At 38.1% G+C, this 19,253-nt stretch overlaps 1 protein-coding gene across 1 annotated transcript in view; it reads right to left on the bottom strand.

Moving 5' to 3' along the window:
- Nucleotides 1-18,717, bottom strand: part of sspo (SCO-spondin) — an 86,913-nt gene extending 68,196 nt beyond the window's left edge. Inside the window, exons 1-17 of the mRNA XM_060869667.1 lie at nucleotides 18,637-18,717; nucleotides 17,357-17,566; nucleotides 16,424-16,506; nucleotides 16,170-16,340; nucleotides 15,609-15,832; nucleotides 13,784-13,886; nucleotides 12,261-12,419; nucleotides 11,106-11,191; nucleotides 10,685-10,810; nucleotides 10,431-10,587; nucleotides 9,445-9,685; nucleotides 7,924-8,065; nucleotides 7,587-7,713; nucleotides 5,189-5,361; nucleotides 3,749-3,967; nucleotides 3,063-3,228; nucleotides 2,407-2,659 (exon numbers count right to left, since the gene is read on the bottom strand). Of these exons, the coding sequence (XP_060725650.1) occupies nucleotides 2,407-2,659; nucleotides 3,063-3,228; nucleotides 3,749-3,967; nucleotides 5,189-5,361; nucleotides 7,587-7,713; nucleotides 7,924-8,065; nucleotides 9,445-9,685; nucleotides 10,431-10,587; nucleotides 10,685-10,810; nucleotides 11,106-11,191; nucleotides 12,261-12,419; nucleotides 13,784-13,886; nucleotides 15,609-15,832; nucleotides 16,170-16,340; nucleotides 16,424-16,506; nucleotides 17,357-17,566; nucleotides 18,637-18,689 (2,693 nt within the window). The 5' untranslated portion in view covers nucleotides 18,690-18,717. The remainder of the gene's footprint in view (nucleotides 1-2,406; nucleotides 2,660-3,062; nucleotides 3,229-3,748; nucleotides 3,968-5,188; nucleotides 5,362-7,586; nucleotides 7,714-7,923; nucleotides 8,066-9,444; nucleotides 9,686-10,430; nucleotides 10,588-10,684; nucleotides 10,811-11,105; nucleotides 11,192-12,260; nucleotides 12,420-13,783; nucleotides 13,887-15,608; nucleotides 15,833-16,169; nucleotides 16,341-16,423; nucleotides 16,507-17,356; nucleotides 17,567-18,636) is intronic.
- Nucleotides 18,718-19,253: the final 536 nt, after the last annotated feature.

The following is a 19,253-nucleotide window of genomic DNA, read 5'->3' as shown; positions in this document are numbered from 1 at the left end:
TCATAAGGCCAAACATGATAAGGATTATAGATAACAGAGCCAGGTAAAGGTTTAACCCGCTACACAACAATCTTTCAATTATTAGCCAAACAATAGATGCGAAGAATGCAATCAAACTGGACAAGGATTCATTCACAACTTAAACTGTTGACACAATATACAACTTTGTACCAGACACTGACGATCATATCTTTAGTATGCTTTTCAATATGTAATCGAAGGTTATGAAAGGCTTTGTCTACATTCATAGGGAATGTGGAATATTTCATGAACATAAAAAATGAAATGTGATGAAATATGGTGTATGCTGAGTCATTGTGTCTGTTATCAAGGATTAGATAAAACGTTACCTTTAGATGGTAATAAAAACTTATCATCAGCATTTTATTACAGAGAAACTAGGACAACTAAGCCAACTAAGCATTAAGCCTACTTTTCACTTTTTCTCTCCACTTTAGTGTGATACGTGGTGAGACCCAACATCTCATTCTGTTCCAACAATCTAATGACTTAACATGTGTCCCAGAACCCTTGTCTTAGCTTTGGGCCCCTTAATTACTCATCCCACTACACTTTACATCTGGAGTTGTGGTTCTTGGCTCAAATCTTTAGATAGTGCACTAAAACTATGCAATACGTAATTAATAATGACAGACTGAGGCAACTGCGTATATATGACATAATGTACTTTAGGAGCAGTGTAACATCTGCCTGTAGTGTGTGGACGTGAGAGTAGTCATGAAAGGCTAGACCATGAATGAACAGTTTACATATACATTAGGGAATACATTTAAACTCAGTTTTTCACAATTCCTGACATTTAATTGTAGAAAACATTTCATGTATTTGGTTAGTTGGATCACTACTTTATTTTAGGAATGTGAAATATAAGAATAATATCAGAAAGTTTTAGCTTATTTTAATCACAATGCCAGTGCCTCAGCAGTTGACATAAAGGTGGTTAGTATTTGGTAGCAATGACTTTAAATTGATTAACTTTGGTCAAATGTCTTGTCTAGCCTTTTACAAGATTCTCACAATAAGCTACCAGAACTGACTTATTCTTCTAGACAGAACTGGTGTAACTGAGCCAGGTACACCATTAGCCCTCCTTGCTTGCACACATTTTTTTAGTTTTGCCCACAGATGTGATTGATGTCAGGCTATGAGATGGCCACTCATATACCTTGAGGTTGTTGTCATCAAGCCATTTTTTCACAAATTTAGTGGAATGCTTGGAGTCATTGTACATTTGGAACACCCATTTGCAAACAAGCATTAACTTCCTGGTCGCTGTATTGGGATGTTGCTTCAATTTATCTACATCATTTTCCTTCCTCAGTCCTCCTCAGTCAGACTGTATATTTTCACACCTCCAGTGTCACCCATATGAGGATGGGTTCCCTTTTGAGTCTGGTTCCTCTCAAGGTTTCTTCCTTTACCATGCAAGGGAGTTTTTCCTTGCAACAGTCGCCTCAGTCACCTCAGGCTTGCTCATTAGGGATAAATACAAATACATTTAAATATATATAATATTAATATTGAATTTTTGTATTATATTTATATTATTATTTATGTTGATTTTTTGTTTTATGTTGATGTACTGTAAAGCTGTTTTGAGAAAATGTCAATTGTTAAAAGTGCCATACAAATAAATTTGAATTTGCATTTGAATTTTAATTTGTGGATTGCTACAGTTTTTCTAAGTTCTTTTTTTTATTTTAGCATGTCAAGCAAAGAGGCACTGAGTTTAAAGGTAGGCCATAAAATTTTATTTTCTGCATTTATTTTCTTAGTCTTACTGTGTACAAAGCTCCAGTTGCACTATGGTCCTGGTTCATTTCAGAACATGTTTTAGCAATAAATATATAAATAAATAAAAATAAATAAAAGTATATGAGAAAACTGATACTTAAGGTAATTTTTATATTGGATCATGGTCAGTCTTTAGCAGCCAGTAAAAGAGGAACTTAGGATGAGTCACTGATGATTCATTTGTTGGTCAGAAAGGATGGAGAACACAAATGATTAATAGTTAGTTTGTGTTTTTAGGCGAATTGTCAGAAAGTTTAAGAATTTCCATCGAGTGGAACTGAATGTCCCAAACCTATTCCAACACAATAATACTCGGTTTCCTAAAGCAAGCTCCATGAAGACATGGCATACTAAGGTTGGTGTGGAAGTGTGCCAAAGCAAAGCAGAACAGACCTGACCTCGTCTCCACTGAATACATTTAAGTTTAGGATTATATACAAATAAAGAAACAGGTGTGAAAATATTGAATATTTTTCCCTAGCTTGGATTGTTTGCTTTGTTCCACATCTATGAGTAACTGCTTCCTAATCAGACTCCACCAGAGATAGTAAAAATATTCTGTTATTATGAAATCCTCTATTTTTCCCATACCAGGTATTGCAGTTGATCTGCACAGAGCTTCCGGGCTGATGGACAACTCCAGCATGAACACACGGACACATGCTGACTGGCACACACTGGCCCTGGTCATCTTCTGCCAGACCTGCAGGACACTGGCAGCCTGGTACACAGCTCTGAACACCTGAGTCCATTTGGCAACTCCAGTTTTGCTGCAGGTCCGTACATGAACCTCCACATGGTTGGCCACACTCTTGATACACCTGACCCCCAGAACACTGCATTGCTGTGTGGAGATAGAGACACAATTAGAAAATAGATATACTTATAGTTTTTTTTTTTGTAATAACAAAAAACAAGTAGTTAATTTAATAATATTTTATAATATTTGTTTTATATACCATTTCCACATTATCATTTGGAGTATTGTACTGTTTTGCATTTTCAGGATTACAGCATTAGCTTGCACTGTATTTTTAAAAGATTTAGTCAGTCTTTTGGAAGACATTTTTTTTCAAATCCAAACTCACATTCCACATTCTGGATCTATCAGATAAATAAACCCAAAAAAACTGCTAACATACAATTGACTATTTTGATGACATCTGAAGACTGTGTTCAACATTCATACACAAAAATGCTAAAAAAAATAAAAAAAAAAGCTAGGTGATGCTGGTGTAAACTCTTACGACAAAAGGTGTGGTTCCTCCAGCTCACTTGCACCCCCTCCTGCGCACAATGTTGAGCGTAGGCAGTAAGGACAGTACACTGACACTGCATGTGCGGGGTGCAGCTACATGCCTCGCTCAGACACTGCCGCATGTATGGCCCACGCTCGACCACTTCATGACAGCTCTGAGAGAGAAATGGGAAGCTTAATGTCAGCGATTTTGGCTTGGGCTAGCTATCGTTAGCTGGATAACTCAGAACTGAAACAAATAAATGGTCTTTCAAAATTTTCTCCAAAGCCACATCTTAGATTCACATGCACACACAACTTTCAAAGCTGGTTTGGGTGGCAAAACTTTAAATTAACAGCTAACATGATAGACAAGCAAAAGTCTTAAACAGATGAGCTCTGACTGGTTAAATGTTTGGGATCCAGATAATGTGTATGTTTTTACCTGGCCCACCAGTTTTACCAAACTTCTCTTAAGAGTGGCTCATAGTGCATATAGGCATATGTTTTCCACCTGCATGTAAATCTAAGCTTTATCATTTGTGAACAATCCATTCCGGGTTCTAATATTTCCATGCTCCACAATAATTATGCTCAGTCTGTGGAAATCAAGTGCAGATCAACTAATACAACTCTCAAAATGAGTGAGAAGCTGGTGACCCGGACTCCAGAACCGAATCATAAATCTATGTTTACCTGAAACACAAGACCGTTGATGACATCACAGACACTCTCTGCATACTCTCTGTGCTGGGTGTAGGTGTTACAGGGGTCTGAGGTCAGTCCTGATGGCAAATTGCATGATCCAAGAATAAACTTTGTGGCAAAGGAGGCCACATTGTTCTCAATGTCCCCCTCTGGTGTGGTGAAGTCATCTTGTTGAGTCCATGTCAGAGTCCCACACAGGCCTCTCACCTGTTGTAGTGTACACACAACAAGTCGGAGACCTAAGTTTATAATCCAATAATACTTATAAAGGGAAAGGTGTGTTGCATAATCTTAAATGAATTTTATAAATGATCTTTAGATTAAATTCAGATTAAGCAAATTTCTTGCAGCTAGGACATGCATACAATATAATATAGAGATGACATTTTAAATTACTATCATGAAATCGTGTGTGTGTGTATGTGTGTTGTAGAATTTAGGCTATCTATCACACTTTTAATTTGCAAGGGGTAAGGACTAGAGATCAAATCCCAGGAGCTGCTTCAAGCTGAAATCACATAAGAAAATCATCTAAAGTCTCCAACTTTAGAATCATGTGTAAATGAGACACTCCTCAGTTTTATGTGTACATAACTCACTTGCAACTGACTGAATAGTGTTTAGTTTAAAGTCTAAAGTAACATCTGAGGTCTGAATCCCAGCATGCGTATTTACCATATTAAATCCTCAAATGAACTATGTATGTGAGCCTCAGTCTGTTTGACCTACTGCAATAAACAAAAGCCCCGAAAACTCTCTAATATCAGCTGACATAAACAGTATGTTACAGTTATGTAGCATTAGACGCATGAACATAACTAGTAATAATCTAGTCGTACTTTCTATATACTTTATATACAGTAGATCATAACTCTAGTGGATAAACAAGTATTAGATTCTTGTTCTAGCACAACACTGCCTTTCAGTTGTGTGTTGAAACATCAAATATATCAATTTTCACTTTTTGGGCAAAAAAATAACCAAGCCCTTCTAGGATGTAACTGTCCTCATGAACAGACTGCTTTGTTTATTTGGACACCTGTTACTAAGTACTGTGTTCATTCTAAAACTCAAGTCAAATGGCTTTAGTGTATCAGAAACTCATTGGAAGAGGGCCAAATGTTCATTAGGTCATGAAAGCAGGAACTGAAATCTGCTGCCTACTGTATTGTTTTGCTTGCATTTCACTCCTTTATTGTAGCAAAAGAATGTTCTGGGCTCACTAACCATAACAACATAACTAAAAACAGGCTTGGATATTTATCCAAGAGTACACAGAAGAGGAAATGACCATGATCCTTATATTAAGAGTTACTGATTGATGATTCAGGTGCAGCATCGCTGCAAAGACATGGCAAGTCACGGCAAGTAAGTAAGACATGGCAAGTAACTTTTCTAATAGAATGCAGAAATAATGACATTATGTACCTTATGAGCGAAGCCTGGCTGCAGAGTGATGAGGATCAGAGGGCCTTCAGTGTACCAAAACAGCTGAGCTCCAAACACGTGGATTATGAGGAAGCTTGAAGATGGTTTCCGCACAACCAAATCAGCTGTGAACACTGGCAAAGCCTCGGGCTGTCCATTTAGCATCACAGATCCTGAGCGAGCAGTAGAAAAAGCATTAAAAAGTAAGAGAGAGAAACAGAAATATACAGTAAGGTCCATATATATTTTGACACAGGCACAATTTTCATACTTTTGGCTAAGTATGCCACCAGAATAAAATAAAAATGAAAAAAAAAATATATATATCAAGTAAAAGGTTTAGGAACTGCAACCATTTTTATGCACAGTCCCCCCATTTTCAGGTGCTCAAATGTAATTGGACAAATGAATATAATCATAAATAAAATGTTCATTTTTAACATTTTGTTGAAAATCCTTTGCCAGCAATGAGTGCCTGAAGTCTGGAGTCCATGGACATCACCAGAGACTGGGTTTCCTCCTTTCTGATGCTTTGCCAGGCCTTAACTGCAGCTGTCTTCAGTTGATGTTTGTTTGAGGGTCTTTCTGCCTTTAGTTTTACCTTCAGCAAGTGAAATGCATGTTCAATCGGGCTGAGATCAGGTGATTGACTTGGCCATTGCAGAATATTCAATTTCTTTTCCTTAAAAACTACTGGTTGCTTTCACAGTGTGTTTTGGATCATTGTCCATCCGTACAGTACTGTGAAATGCCGTCCAATCAACTTTGCTGCATTTGGCTTAATCTGGGCAGACAGTATATTCCTTCACACTTCAGAATTCATTCGGCTGCTTTTGTCTTCTGTCACATCATCAATAAACATCAGTGACCCAGTGCCACTGGAAGTCATGCATGCCCATGCCATTACACTGCCTCCACTATGTTTTACAGATGATGTTGTGTGCTTTGGATCATGAGCTGTTCCAAGCCTTCTCCATACTTTTCTCTTCCCGTCATTCTGGTAAAGGTTGATCTTAGATCCATCCATCCAATGAATGCTTTTCCAGAACTGGTCAGGCTTTTTTAGATGTTTTTTGGCAAAGTCTAATTTGTCAAAAAATGTGCCTTATGGTGAAACCTCTCTATTTGCTCTTGTGAAGTCTTCTCTTGACTGTAGAGTTTGACAATGACACGCCTACCTCCTGGAGAGTGTCCTTTACTTGGCTGGATGTTGTGAATGGGTTTCGCTTTACCATGGAGAGGATCCTGCGATCATCTACTACTGTTGTCTTTCGTGGACGGCCAGACCTTTTTATGTTGCTGAGCTCACCACTGCCTTCATTTTTTCTCAGAATGTACCAAACTGTTGATCTGATCACTCCTAATGTTCCTACTATCTCTCTGATGGATTTGTTTTGTTTTTGAAGCCTAATGATGGCCTGTTTAACTTGCATGGAGAGCTCCTTTGAACGCATGATGTAGGTTCACAGCAACAGATTCCAAGTGCAAATACCACACTTAGAATAAACCCCAGACCTTTTACCTGCTTAATTGATGAAGAAATAATGAAGGACTAGCCTACACCTGCCCATGAAACAGCTTTTGATTCAATTGTCCAATTACTTATGGTCTCTTGAACAGGGGGGTGGGGGTGGGGGGCTACTCTCAAGAGCTGTAATTCCTAAACCCTTCCTCCAATTTGGATTTAAATACCCTCAAATTAAACCTGAGAGACTGCACTTTCAGCCCACTATACCTATTCAACTATAGCTCGTAAATACCTAAAAAACAAAAATTGTGCCTGTGTCCAAATATATATGGACCTAACTGTATATAATTGACCAGATAAGTCAGTGATTAAATGGACTACATTTGTACAAAGACTGAAGTAAGTGTATATGAAGAAGAGTCAGAGATTTAATGTACAGATGGATTGATGGATGGATGGATGGATGGATGGATGGATGGATGGATGAATGGTTTGGTGTATGGTTTAATAGATAAAGTGGTAAATGCAGTAGATGGATGCTTAGAGAGGCTTATGAATGGGCAGAGCTTAATGATGGATGGGTGGCTGGATGGATGGATGGATGGATTAATTGATGAATGGGAGAATATTTAAAGGATAATCTGGAATAAATATAATCTAAGATGTATGGATAAATAAATAGCAGAACAGTACATGGATATTTGGATTATTTGATTGATAATATGGTATGGATGGGATGATTGGACATAGCTTATCAACTGCATGGATGGATGGATGTGATTAATTTGAACAGAACTAGATATAGATTGGGATGCACTGTTAGGTGAACAGAGGGAAACTAGATATAGATTGGGATGCACTGTTAAATAAATAAAAAAATAAAAGACATATCATCGAGAAATCATCCAAATAAATGGTTAAGCTGCTCGCCTGTGCTAGTGAGGGTCACTGTGGTATGGAGGGCAGTGATGGTTGTCTCCAACGGGCAGCGCATGCCAGCTCCCTTTACACATTCCCCGTCTTTAATTGTCACAGCAAGCTTCTTGTCCACAAAATCCTATACAAACAACAGAACAGATAAGTTGATCTCCAGGAGCCAGATATGCATGTTTACTGGTTCAAAACCTTCAAACCTTTGATCTTCTATTTCTTATTAACCCAGCCTCTGATATTGCACTTCATCTGATACATGTGTACAATACACCCCATAAAATCTCAGAGACGAAGCCATAAAGAAGATTTAATCAGCAGTGAAAATGCATCTTACCTCAATGGCTGTGAGCTGACAGTCACCAGCCTGGAGGTTATACCTCTTCTTATCAAATGTAGTGATTTGCATTGCCCCAATTATACTACACTGGGCTGCACACCTTTCTGCAGAACACTGCCAATGGCCTGCCTGGCACATGCTATAAAAGAGAAATAGAGAGGGAAAGAATATATAATTCACAGAAGTATTGTTTACACACTGACCTGCCAATTCAACTACTCAACAAATTAACAATTGAATAAATAACTGGGGGGCACGGTGGCTTAGTGGTTAGCACGTTCGCCTCACACCTCCAGGGTTGAGGGTTCGATTCCCACCTCCACCTTGTGTGTGGAGTTTGCATGTTCTCCCCGTGCCTCGGGGGTTTCCTCCGGGTATTCTGGTTTCCTCCCTGGGGTCCAAAGACATGCATGGTAGGTTGATTGGCATCTCTGGAAAATTGTCCGTAGTGTGTGATTGCATGAGTGAATGAGAGTGTGTGTGCGCCCTGTGATGGCTTGGCACTCCGTCCAGGGTGTATCCTGCATTGATGCCCAATGATGCCTGAGATAGGCACAGGCTCCCGAGAGGTTCGGATAAGCGGTAGAAAATGAATGAATAAATAACTGTATGGTTCTTATCATTTGGCCCCTTTTGGACCTTAAATGGTGTAAATGGTAAACAAATCTTATCAGGATGCATTAAAGATATAAGATGTTTGAAGCAACCAGATTGAATAAGGTGGAATTTGTCTTTTACGATAAATCTTGTTAAATTTTGCCATCATTGAATCTTTTTTTTGGATTTCTGATCCCTGTACTCAGTAAATGGTAAAAATATTAGCTAACAAAACTGTTCAGCACAGCTAACAGCCTAGTAGAGCATACAACCTGTCTCTGTATGTTGGAAAAACATCAAAACAAATGTTTGTTGACTTCAGAAGTGTGAGAAAAGACCAAAATGCATGACTGTCACTCTAAATGCGTGACACTTAACAGCCCTGCAGCACCACTCATATAAACAGTGTTTACACAATGCTTTGAACACTTAATCCAATGCTTAATAATTGCTGCCATTATCTGCTGTTTACATATGTTTAAAAGAATTATTCTCTTAATAATATAATCTTATTCTTTACAGTCTTATTTGCACAATATTCAGTCACAGGCCGCACACTGGTCGGTGTTATTTTATGTCCTATATTGTATCTTATTCTCTGTCTGTATTGTCTCTTGTCCTGCACTGTTTGCAAGACAGTTGCACACTATGCACTTTATGTGACTAGGACAACTTATGTTTCAGTCCTTAGATTTTTGTTGTTCTATGTACAGTAGCTCTGTGTTTGATGTCGCACAATGGTCCTGGAGAAACAGTGTTTCATTTCACTATGTACTGTGTCAGTTACATATGGTTAAAATGACAATAAAAGCTTTTTGACTGGACTTGATTGACTTGCTCTTCTTTGAGCACAATAATCACATTGATTATTGTTGAAATTCAACTTAAAACAGATGTCACTAGTATTGCCTGTGTACCTACCAGGTGTTACACTTGTGTTTTATAGTGTCTCCTTCGTGATATGTGCGTCGTCTATGGAAGCAGGGGCAGTATTCATGCCGTAAGCATTGGCCCTCGTGCAGATAGAGCCCAGGAGGACACTCACAGCCCCCAACACACTCCTCCCGACACTGGCCTGATGCTGGTGGGGGAGCCGAGGAGCAGCTGGGGGGACAGGAAGAGATGCAGTCTGAGAAAAGTTGACCCCCGGGACACGCTCGCTCTGCATGACACATGAAAGGGAAAGAGGGACCAAAAAAAGAGCAAGTGGAAGGAAGAAAGACCAAAGAAATATTTAGGTAACAACAAAGAAATACCTAAGTCATTAAAGCTGAACCAGTGTACATATTTTCTATGGCAAAATCAAAGTGCAATCTAATTAATGGGCAATGATTGAAGGTGCTATTGTCATGTTTTAGCAACCTATTTTATTAATACTAGCTGTATTTTTAACTCTTAAAGCTCCTAATTTATGTATAAAACACTGATTGCATTGTCAATCATTATCAGAAATAATGAACTACAGTGCCCTCCACAATTATTGGCACCCCTGTTTAAGATGTAGTCGTGAACTGCTAAAAAATCTCCCTTTTTTTAAACAACATAGAACCCAAGTGCAAAAAAGTGCATAAGAGAGGACCCAGGACACTGGATGATCTAGAAAGATTGTGCAAAGAAGAATGGTCAAAGATCCCTCTCTCTGTGTTCTCCAATCTTGTGAAATGTTATAGGAGGAGATTAAGTGCTGTCTTGTTGGCAAAAGGGGGTTGTACAAAGTATTAACATCAGGAGTGCCAATAATTGTGGGACACATGATTTAAATTTTTTTTTCTTTCTAAATGTGTGATTTTTTTTACCACCAAAGTCCATGACCACATCTTAAACAGGGGTGCCAATAATTATGGAGGGCACTGTATATACATTCTGGCGATTTGTTGGATTTTCTGTAAAAGAAATGAGAGTCATACCACAGAGACCAGGACCCCTCCAGCTGAGGATGACATGTTGTTGCGCACATTCACGGGCATAGCTAGCAAGCGTATCGCACACAGCTGCTTCTCTTTCATTAGTCCCCAAACTGCAGTACACATATAAACAGGTGTCTACATAGGGCCCTGGATCCACCTGGAGCACAGATAAAGGTTTTTATTATTTTTCTGTAGTACAATGTGCAGAATTTAAATGTGGAAAAGTCTGTTAAGCATTCTAACAGTTCTCTCACTCGATGATGGCATTGGGAAAAGGGACTGTCCTTGAGCTGATGACATGTAAATTCGGCAGCTCTACGCAAGCTGACGTCACCCATAATGTCACAGCTGTGGCCCAGCTCCGCTGCATCACTACAGTCCTGGGGATGTTAAGATTATTGAAAACTTAAAATTTTGTCTTTGTTATACATATTCTCAGAATATACTTTAGTGCAAGGGAACACTGGTCTTGTCCACAATGAACTGCGTTGGATGCAAGTTTTCATTTCAGCTAAATAAGATCCGCTAGTTGTTTTAATCACAAAATAAATCTAAATCAGTTTTGCCTTATGCTTCATTGCAATGAAGACCTGCAGCCAGACTATTTCATTGCAGATGAGACTGGTGTCACATCTGTTTAGTGCATATTGAAAAGCTTTGGCAGTATACTAGAACCTCTATCTCTTGGTTTGGAACACGCCATGAATTTCCAAAGCTGGCAGCATACTGCAATACACTCCCACTCCTACTGGTGAAGTCATCTGTATCAATAAATCAAAGAAAATAAAAATAGATTTCATGAATTATATTCCAAGTATCTGTCTCAACATTCATAACAACAATGAACCAAGCACACAGCCCTGGGGATCAATGGTAATTCCAGTCAGAATGTAGGAGAAGTGCTTCTTGAAGTGCTTCTCGTACAAAAGAGATTTAGTTTTAAGTGAAAATTGAGTTAACATTTTTGACATAATAATAAAGTGATGTGTGGGTGCCAGTGTGGGTGCAGGTTTTCATTCCAAACAAGCAGGAACCACACATGATCTCACATGATTAATCAGTTCATCTTAGCTTTATTAAACATAGTTCTGGCCTTTGCTTGGTTACACTGAAAACTTACCTGCACACTGGCTATTTCCATTGGTCTAGGAGAACAAAAGTGCAATATCAAAATCAAAAGTGTTTAGGATGGATGTAATGGCTGGCTTCATATTTTTCACAGGAATTAAGCACTAGTCATTGAACTTGCCAGTGAATGGATATTTTAAATAACTAGAAAAATGTGTCTGTAAGAATATAGTGACTTGATAAGTACATTCTCTTATCATAACAGTTTTCCTGTTCTGAAATCAGCCAACATAGTGCCTGGTCATATTGAGTAATGCTGGTCTTTCATGGAGGCACCCTGTGCTATGCTTTAACCATGCACAGATGTCATTCAGCACATCTGTTTTAAGAGATCATGTACACAGCACTGTGGTCATATTTTGCAGTCAATGATTGCCTGAATGCCTGAAGGACTATGTGTCCTTGGTGTACTGGAAAATGTCCATGATATTTAAGAGAGTAAATGGATGTCCTGAAGGCACACAGATTTCATACAGCTTGCAACTTGATGTGTTTCTGTTTAACTTTTATATAGGGAGACTGGGTAGTATTTAATTTGCATCGTCATTGCTTAATACCCAAAAACATCTGCATTGGTACAATCCACAAAAGCCCCTAGTAGCAGATAGTATTCTCCAGAATTCTCTCTAGTATTCTATTTGTCTCAAATCAACAAAAACATTAACATAAAAATCTCCCCTATCCTAAGAAAACATCTCTTACCATCTGGATTATTGTTGCATAATCCACAGAGGCCTCCAGTAGTAGCAAAGTGTTCTGCAGTAATTGTCAGATACACAGTGTTCCCCATGTCGAATTTCACTCTGATGCCCAATCCACTTTCAACAAACACAAAATCTCCCAGCCAGTGGATGCTTACTCCTATTGAAAAAGAATACACAACACATACTTTATTATATTAACTTACATTCATTCATTCTTTCATCTTCTACCGCTTATCCGAACTACCTCGGGTCACGGGGAGCCTGCGAATATCTCAGGCGTCATTGGGCATCAAGGCAGGATACACCCTGGACGGAGTGCCAACCCATCGCAGGGCACACACACACTCTCATTCACTCACGCAATCACACACTACGGACAATTTTCCAGAGATGCCAATCAACCTACCATGCATGTCTTTAGACCGGGGGAGGAAACCGGAGTACCCGGAGGAAACCCCCGAGGCACGGGGAGAACATGCAAACTCCACACACACAAGGTGGTGGCAGGAATCGAACCCCGACCCTGGAGGTGTGAGGCGAACGTGCTAACCACTAAGCCACCGTGCCCCCTTATTAACTTACATATTTATTAGAAATTTTCTAGCTTTATAGCAGAATTATCTTTTATCTGAAATGTACTGTAAGCAGCTCAAAAAGGAACTTTCAGATTATTATTTTATTCATTTTTATTGAACAACTGTTAAATTATTTTCTCTAAGTTCACACATACAGCGACTGACAATGGCAAAGCGAATTAAGATTATTCATTTTTAATGAAAGCTTGTAACAGGTACTAGATGTGGTGTGTCCACATCTTCGCAGCAACTACCAATGGGAGTGAAGACAGTAGAGACACACTGCTTTTTCTTTATCTCGTATATTATGATGCACATATGCACTAGTGTATTTATAAAAACAAAACTCTTCAAATAGAATTTAATTTTAGCAACAAGAAAACTGATTAGGAAATCTAGTCGCACCACCCAATGATAAATGTTATTACTATGGCAACCAGTAGTTGGAACGCAGCAACTGGTGACTTGTTTGTGTGAACATAGCAAAAGAGGCAGAAGCTGTAAGTTTACTCAGCTAGTAAAAGTATAGCCTAGGAGAACTGAATTGTAATCACTTGTTTTGTACAGCTTTAATTCAATGGCTTCTGGAAGCCATGACTTACATCATCACACCATTCCTTCATCTTTCCAGTTAATTTTTGTATCAAGAAATATGTACACTGTTAATTGTCTACCGCAATGTGTTCTATAAACGTGTTTTGTATATAATGTCTAATGTTATTCATTGTAATTGTTCTTCCTTTATGCTCAGTATTGTTATTGTTATTAAACAAACTGGCAGTAATACCCAAAACTGGCAAAGGGTTATGAGATATATATCCCATATATGAATTTTGGATTTCATAAATCATTAATTTTTTTTAGGGTACAATAAATCATAAGCAAATGTGCAATGAACAGAGTTTAGAATATAAGGAAAACATTATTAGGAAGGTGGTTTTAATACCGTTTTGAAAGAAAGGTTCTCCCTGCTGTAAGAGAACACTGTTGAGTGATATGTTGCCCTTATAAACAGACACAAGGTCAAGTCCCAGCATCATCTTCAATGCCTAAAGAACACAAAAGTGTTTAGTTTAAACAATAGCCAGTGGCAACATAGTTCTAGAAGAAAACTTAAAAGATCATGTATATACTTACGTGACTATAAGTCATTGGTTTAAAACATACATTGACAAAACTAAAAAGACAAGTAATCTGTAGCAGTAAGCATCTACACTATAGGACCAAATGTTTGTGGATTTCAGGCCTTTACTTTTTGTATAATTAAGCATTGAGAATCCTTCTTTACTGGAGTTAACGGAATTAGTCCAAACCTGTATTAGTACGACAATGCAAAGTATGCAAAGCTAGGTCCATAAGGAAATGGTTTGCCAAGGTTGATGTGGAAGAAGATCAGTGGCCTGCACAGAGCCCTGACCATAACACTTTTGGGATGAATTGGAACACTGACTACATGGCAGGTCTTCTTAGAGTGGTTTGAACAGATCAGGCTGAAGTCACAGAAACACACAAAAAACCTGTGTTTGGTAGACTCAAAGATGTTCTGTCAAACCAACACCTCAGCAGAAGTAGATCATAAGCCATTGAGGTAAGATGCATTCACAAGCTTTGCCAGGCAAATATTAGAAATATTGGTAGCTCAGTGGTTAAGGTGTTGGGCTACTGATCGGAAGGTCATGGGTTTGAACCCCAGGTCCACCAAGCTGCCACTGCTGGGCCCCTGAGCAAGGCCCTTAACCCTCAGTTGTAAGTCACTCTGGATAAGGGTGTCTGCTAAATGCCGTAAATGTAAATGTAGAAAACTCTGACCTTCACTGGGGATAAAGTTTAGCAGTGGAAGAACTTTGAGGAACTTTTTAATCTGATGGATATGCACTCTGTTTAGGTTCTGCTAAGGCCATGAAACAGTAGACCACATATTTCACAATTTTTTGGGTGTCACAAGGGTGTACTAATGAAATAGACATGTCATGAGATTTGGAGAAGGAAATTGTGTGTTTCAATAGTTATGAGAAGCACTCCAGGAGTAGAGTGTACCTAAATTTCTCTCTATGAGCACTGTGTTGTCATTTTTTTTAAGGTGGGTACTGAACACCATCGAGGGTGTGTCTTTTTGTGGTTTTATGGACAGGATATCAAGTCACAGCTATGTTTGAGATGCAATATGTTTGTATGTAAGGGATTGATTGAGGTAACGTCCCACTGACATAGACATGAATATTTTGCAGCCGAGTGTGAAGCAGCAGGAGTGAGAATAAGGACCTTCAGGTTAAGGCATGGTACTCTCCTAGAAAAAGAGCTGTGCTTCCTGCAGGCATATGCACAGACCTTGCCACTAGTGAAGAAGTATCAGTACCATTGGATCTTATTTATGAGATGGAAAAAATGTAATATTGACAAATTGATTGGCTCAGCAACAGCCAACAGCCTGGTGGAGTAACTGCACCAGCTTATTTTCAGGGTAATAATTGAAAGAATAGGGTCCCAGGTAAATAAAGGGGACCGAGCGTTGTCTTTACACTAAGTGATCGGTTGAAAAGACAGGCAATTCTAGACAGTGTCGAGGTATGGTGGTGATTTCGGCATGTAATTATGAGATTTCCTACTGCTATATTTACAGTGATATTTTCTTGCTAATGACTGACAAAATTATTCACCTTGACATTTTTTCCATCACTTTTGGAATCCAGGTACAATCATATCTGATGTACTGCCCTGCTTCCTACACATACTGTATCATATACAGATACTATATACAGTGCATGGAATACCTTGCTGCAATGTCCTCTGCCATCACACACAGTGCTAATGTAGACAGCCCAGGTTCCATCAGTGGATGAGGCCAACACATAGGTGCAACCACCATGGAAATGGAAGTGCTTCTTGTCAAAGGAACGATAATGTGCTCCACCCCAGCTCATGCAAGTGGCAGAGGCCTTAGGATCTCGAATACCTCCAAGAAGACCCCTATGAAAAAGAGGTGATGGCTGAGCATCTGAAGACAAAGAATAATAATAAAGGTTGTAAATACAATTTTACACTATGGAATGTGAACAATCAGACAACCAAGGCTTACTGGCACATTTTCCTGAGATTTTGATTATTCTAGAGGGTTGTTTTAATCTAGTGAAAATGCTCATGTTTAGCTTGTACTCTTTAACTGTTTTCAGTACTGACAAAGACACTTGTTATGTTAATGTATAATTCAGTTGAACTCTGAAATGATTATAGACTGCCGAGTAGATGAGAAGTTTGAATGGACTTTAACAGTGATGATTCAACCAAAATGTTGTAAAGAATGGAACAACTGGTTAAAACAGTAATATGATTACCTGGCAAGAGAGTGTAGGTACAGGACAAGCAGGTGTGATCAGAGGCATTTTTCCAGCTAAGACCCCACAGGCTGCCACAGCATTGCTCAAGAGGCATCAGAGAGGCATTCTGAACTCCAGGAAATTCCTCACAATTCCATGTAGAGAAACACAGACCTCGGATACTCACTCCTAGAAAAGCAAAAATATCCATTTAAAAAATAAACATGTGTATGTACTGTTTATAATGTAACTGGCTATATTTGGTGTTTTACCCTGTGAGCATTGAGGACCAGACCAGCCTTCGCAGCAGGCTCTTATTGTCCTGTTCACTCTTTCAGTCACAATGTCCGCAGCTCTACAGCAGAAAAAACACACAAATCAAACAGAGATACAAAATTGCGCTTGCACAAAGATGCAAACTAACTGTGAAGAAATATATATTCTCAACTATTACAATGTCTAAAAATCCGAGACCACTCTAAAAATCAGAATTTTTTTCTAGAAGATGTTTTAGTTTATGTTTAGCATATCTTTATTATTCAACAGTATTCTAGATTATAATTTTAAATTTGAGAATATTTTTGATGTATAGATTATATATTCGGAGGGCACGGTGGCTTAGTGGTTAGCACGTTCGCCTCACACCTCCAGGGTTGGGGGTTCGATTCCCGCCTCCATCTTGTGTGTGTGGAGTTTACTCCGGTTTCCTCCCCCGGTCCAAAGACATGCATGGTAGGTTGATTGGCATCTCTGGAAAATTGTCTGTAGTGTGTGATTGCGTGAGTGAATGAGCGTGTGTGTGTGCCCTGCGATGGGTTGGCACTCCGTCCAGGGTGTATCCTGCCTTGATGCCCAATGACGCCTGAGATAGGCGCAGGCTCCCCGTGACCCGAGGTAGTTCGGATAAGCGGTAGAAAATGAGTGAGTGAGTGAGAGACATTATATATTCTTCAGATATTATGTTATTCTTATATTTGATATGTTCAGATGACTTGAGTGTAAAGCAAAAGCAGGATGAACTAAACACATAATTAAACTCATGAACATATTATTGAGATTCTACTTTTCATTCTTGTTAACACTGCTAATATATTTTGTAATGATTTGAATTCATTTGTTTTTCAATTAATTAGAAAACAATGGAAAATTGAAGTATTTTCAATATTGTGCTAAGACCTTCGGAGCATTGGAATATATTTTCTTACTTAAACAGAAAACAGGAAGCATTGGGTCCTTGTCTTTTGTAATACAGAGCAATTCCATCATCACCCCCATGTGTGTGACGCATCCTGTCTATATCTAGCCTCCATCCTTGAGTGTTGAACTGATACACCTCTGAGCAAGCCACTTCTAGCTGCAGGCGAGGCGAGATGATTGTCTCCAGTTTATCTTCCACTCTGTGTTCACACCAGTGACTAAAGTTGAAGAAGATGATGATGTTAGAATTATCTGTCCTTTCAATGCACTAAACAGAAGCGGCAAATAATTGAAATCATTTACGGATCGGTAATTTACAGATTAATAATTTCTAATTTCAAAATAATGATTTTCAAATCTTGATTGAATTTTTTTCTTAACATTAATATTATTTTCATACTTTTTTGCCATGTGGAAACAAAAGAAAAACATGAAATATATATTATACTGCATTATACTGTATGTATAAATAAAAAAAAAACACAAAACAAACAACAAAAACACAAGGAATGAAATTGTAGTAGATTTTTAGATGTGCGGCGGAACTTTGACACAGAACCAGATAGACTGAAATGTGGTTCAGATTGACAAATGAATTGAACACCACAGCACATGGCTGGTATCATTTTAACAGATATATCATGGTGAACAGTCAGGGTGTGATTACTGAACATAATGTGATTTTTTTTTAGGAGTTTGATTTAGTTCAATGTATTAATTGTTATTTAGCTAATGGACTATAGAGATACATAAATTTAGAGAAAGAAAAGTAGGAGAAATCTGTGTGCAAGAAATACGAAGACTGGGTTCAGCAATTTTTTTTTGCGTAGAAACAATAAAAATGTAGTTACAACTTGGCCCTCAAAGAGTGCTATTGTGCTAAGCGTGTGAAGATTTAAGTTGAAGTCAATTTAAAACTGTAAATAAATACCCAAAGTATTTTAATATTCCAACAGACTTGAATACGCATTTTAACGTCGACAGAATACAGTTTCACCATTTTAAGTAAGGTTCGTTTATTTAATATATTTATCATTCATTTTTAGCCATACCAGTTGAAATGAGTTCATTATTTCAGTTATTTCAGATTTATTGAGCTTTCTTTACAATAAACAAACAGCATGTTTGAAATATCTCAGCTCAAATGCTTAAAATTTAATTTTAGACAATTTTATAGGGTAAATCTAGACAAAAAAGTCAAGATAAATAAGCAATCCTCACCAGCCTACTAAAAAGTATAGCATTTTGGGGGATAGAAAATACAAACGAATATGTTAGAAATGCCTACCCAATTCCCAGAACCAGACGCAGACTCAACAAAGACAAAAGCACAGCCTTCATAATGTTTTTTGCGTCTGTTGTTTCTTGATAATGTGACCAGCTGTAAAACAAAATTACAACTGAATGTATATTACATTCCTATATTCTTGTCAATATGAATACTGTATGAGTCTATTAGTTATGAATTAAAAATAATATCTACTCAGTACAGCTACATCCAGATTCACTTATGATTTTAATTTCTAATCTAAATGAAAAAATTCTACTGGGAATTCAGGATGTTGCTTATTTCACTCCACCATAATATCATTCATTAATTGTTTACAGCATGTTGGTGGACCTCTCACATTAAAAGATACTCTGTTATGCAGGATCAAATTTCCAAAAATAGGTAATCAAGCCTAAAGTAAATTACCTGTGTTGTCAGATTCAGTATCTTTTCAGTTCCAGCAGAGCTCCTATATCTTCGGAAAAGTTTCCCAAAAATTTGTCTCATTAAATCTCTATGAGTGTTGCATTTTTATTTTTTTCTTGATTATTTCTTATTTTCATTTATTTCCAAATCTTTGAAGACGTCTTTGCATGTCTAGTCCGTTTTAGGTTTTTCGCACAGATGACACCCAA

This window comes from Tachysurus vachellii, chromosome 5 (assembly GCF_030014155.1).
Source record: "Tachysurus vachellii isolate PV-2020 chromosome 5, HZAU_Pvac_v1, whole genome shotgun sequence".
Lineage (NCBI taxonomy): Eukaryota > Metazoa > Chordata > Actinopteri > Siluriformes > Bagridae > Tachysurus > Tachysurus vachellii.
This window is presented reverse-complemented; position numbering and strand designations above follow the sequence as displayed.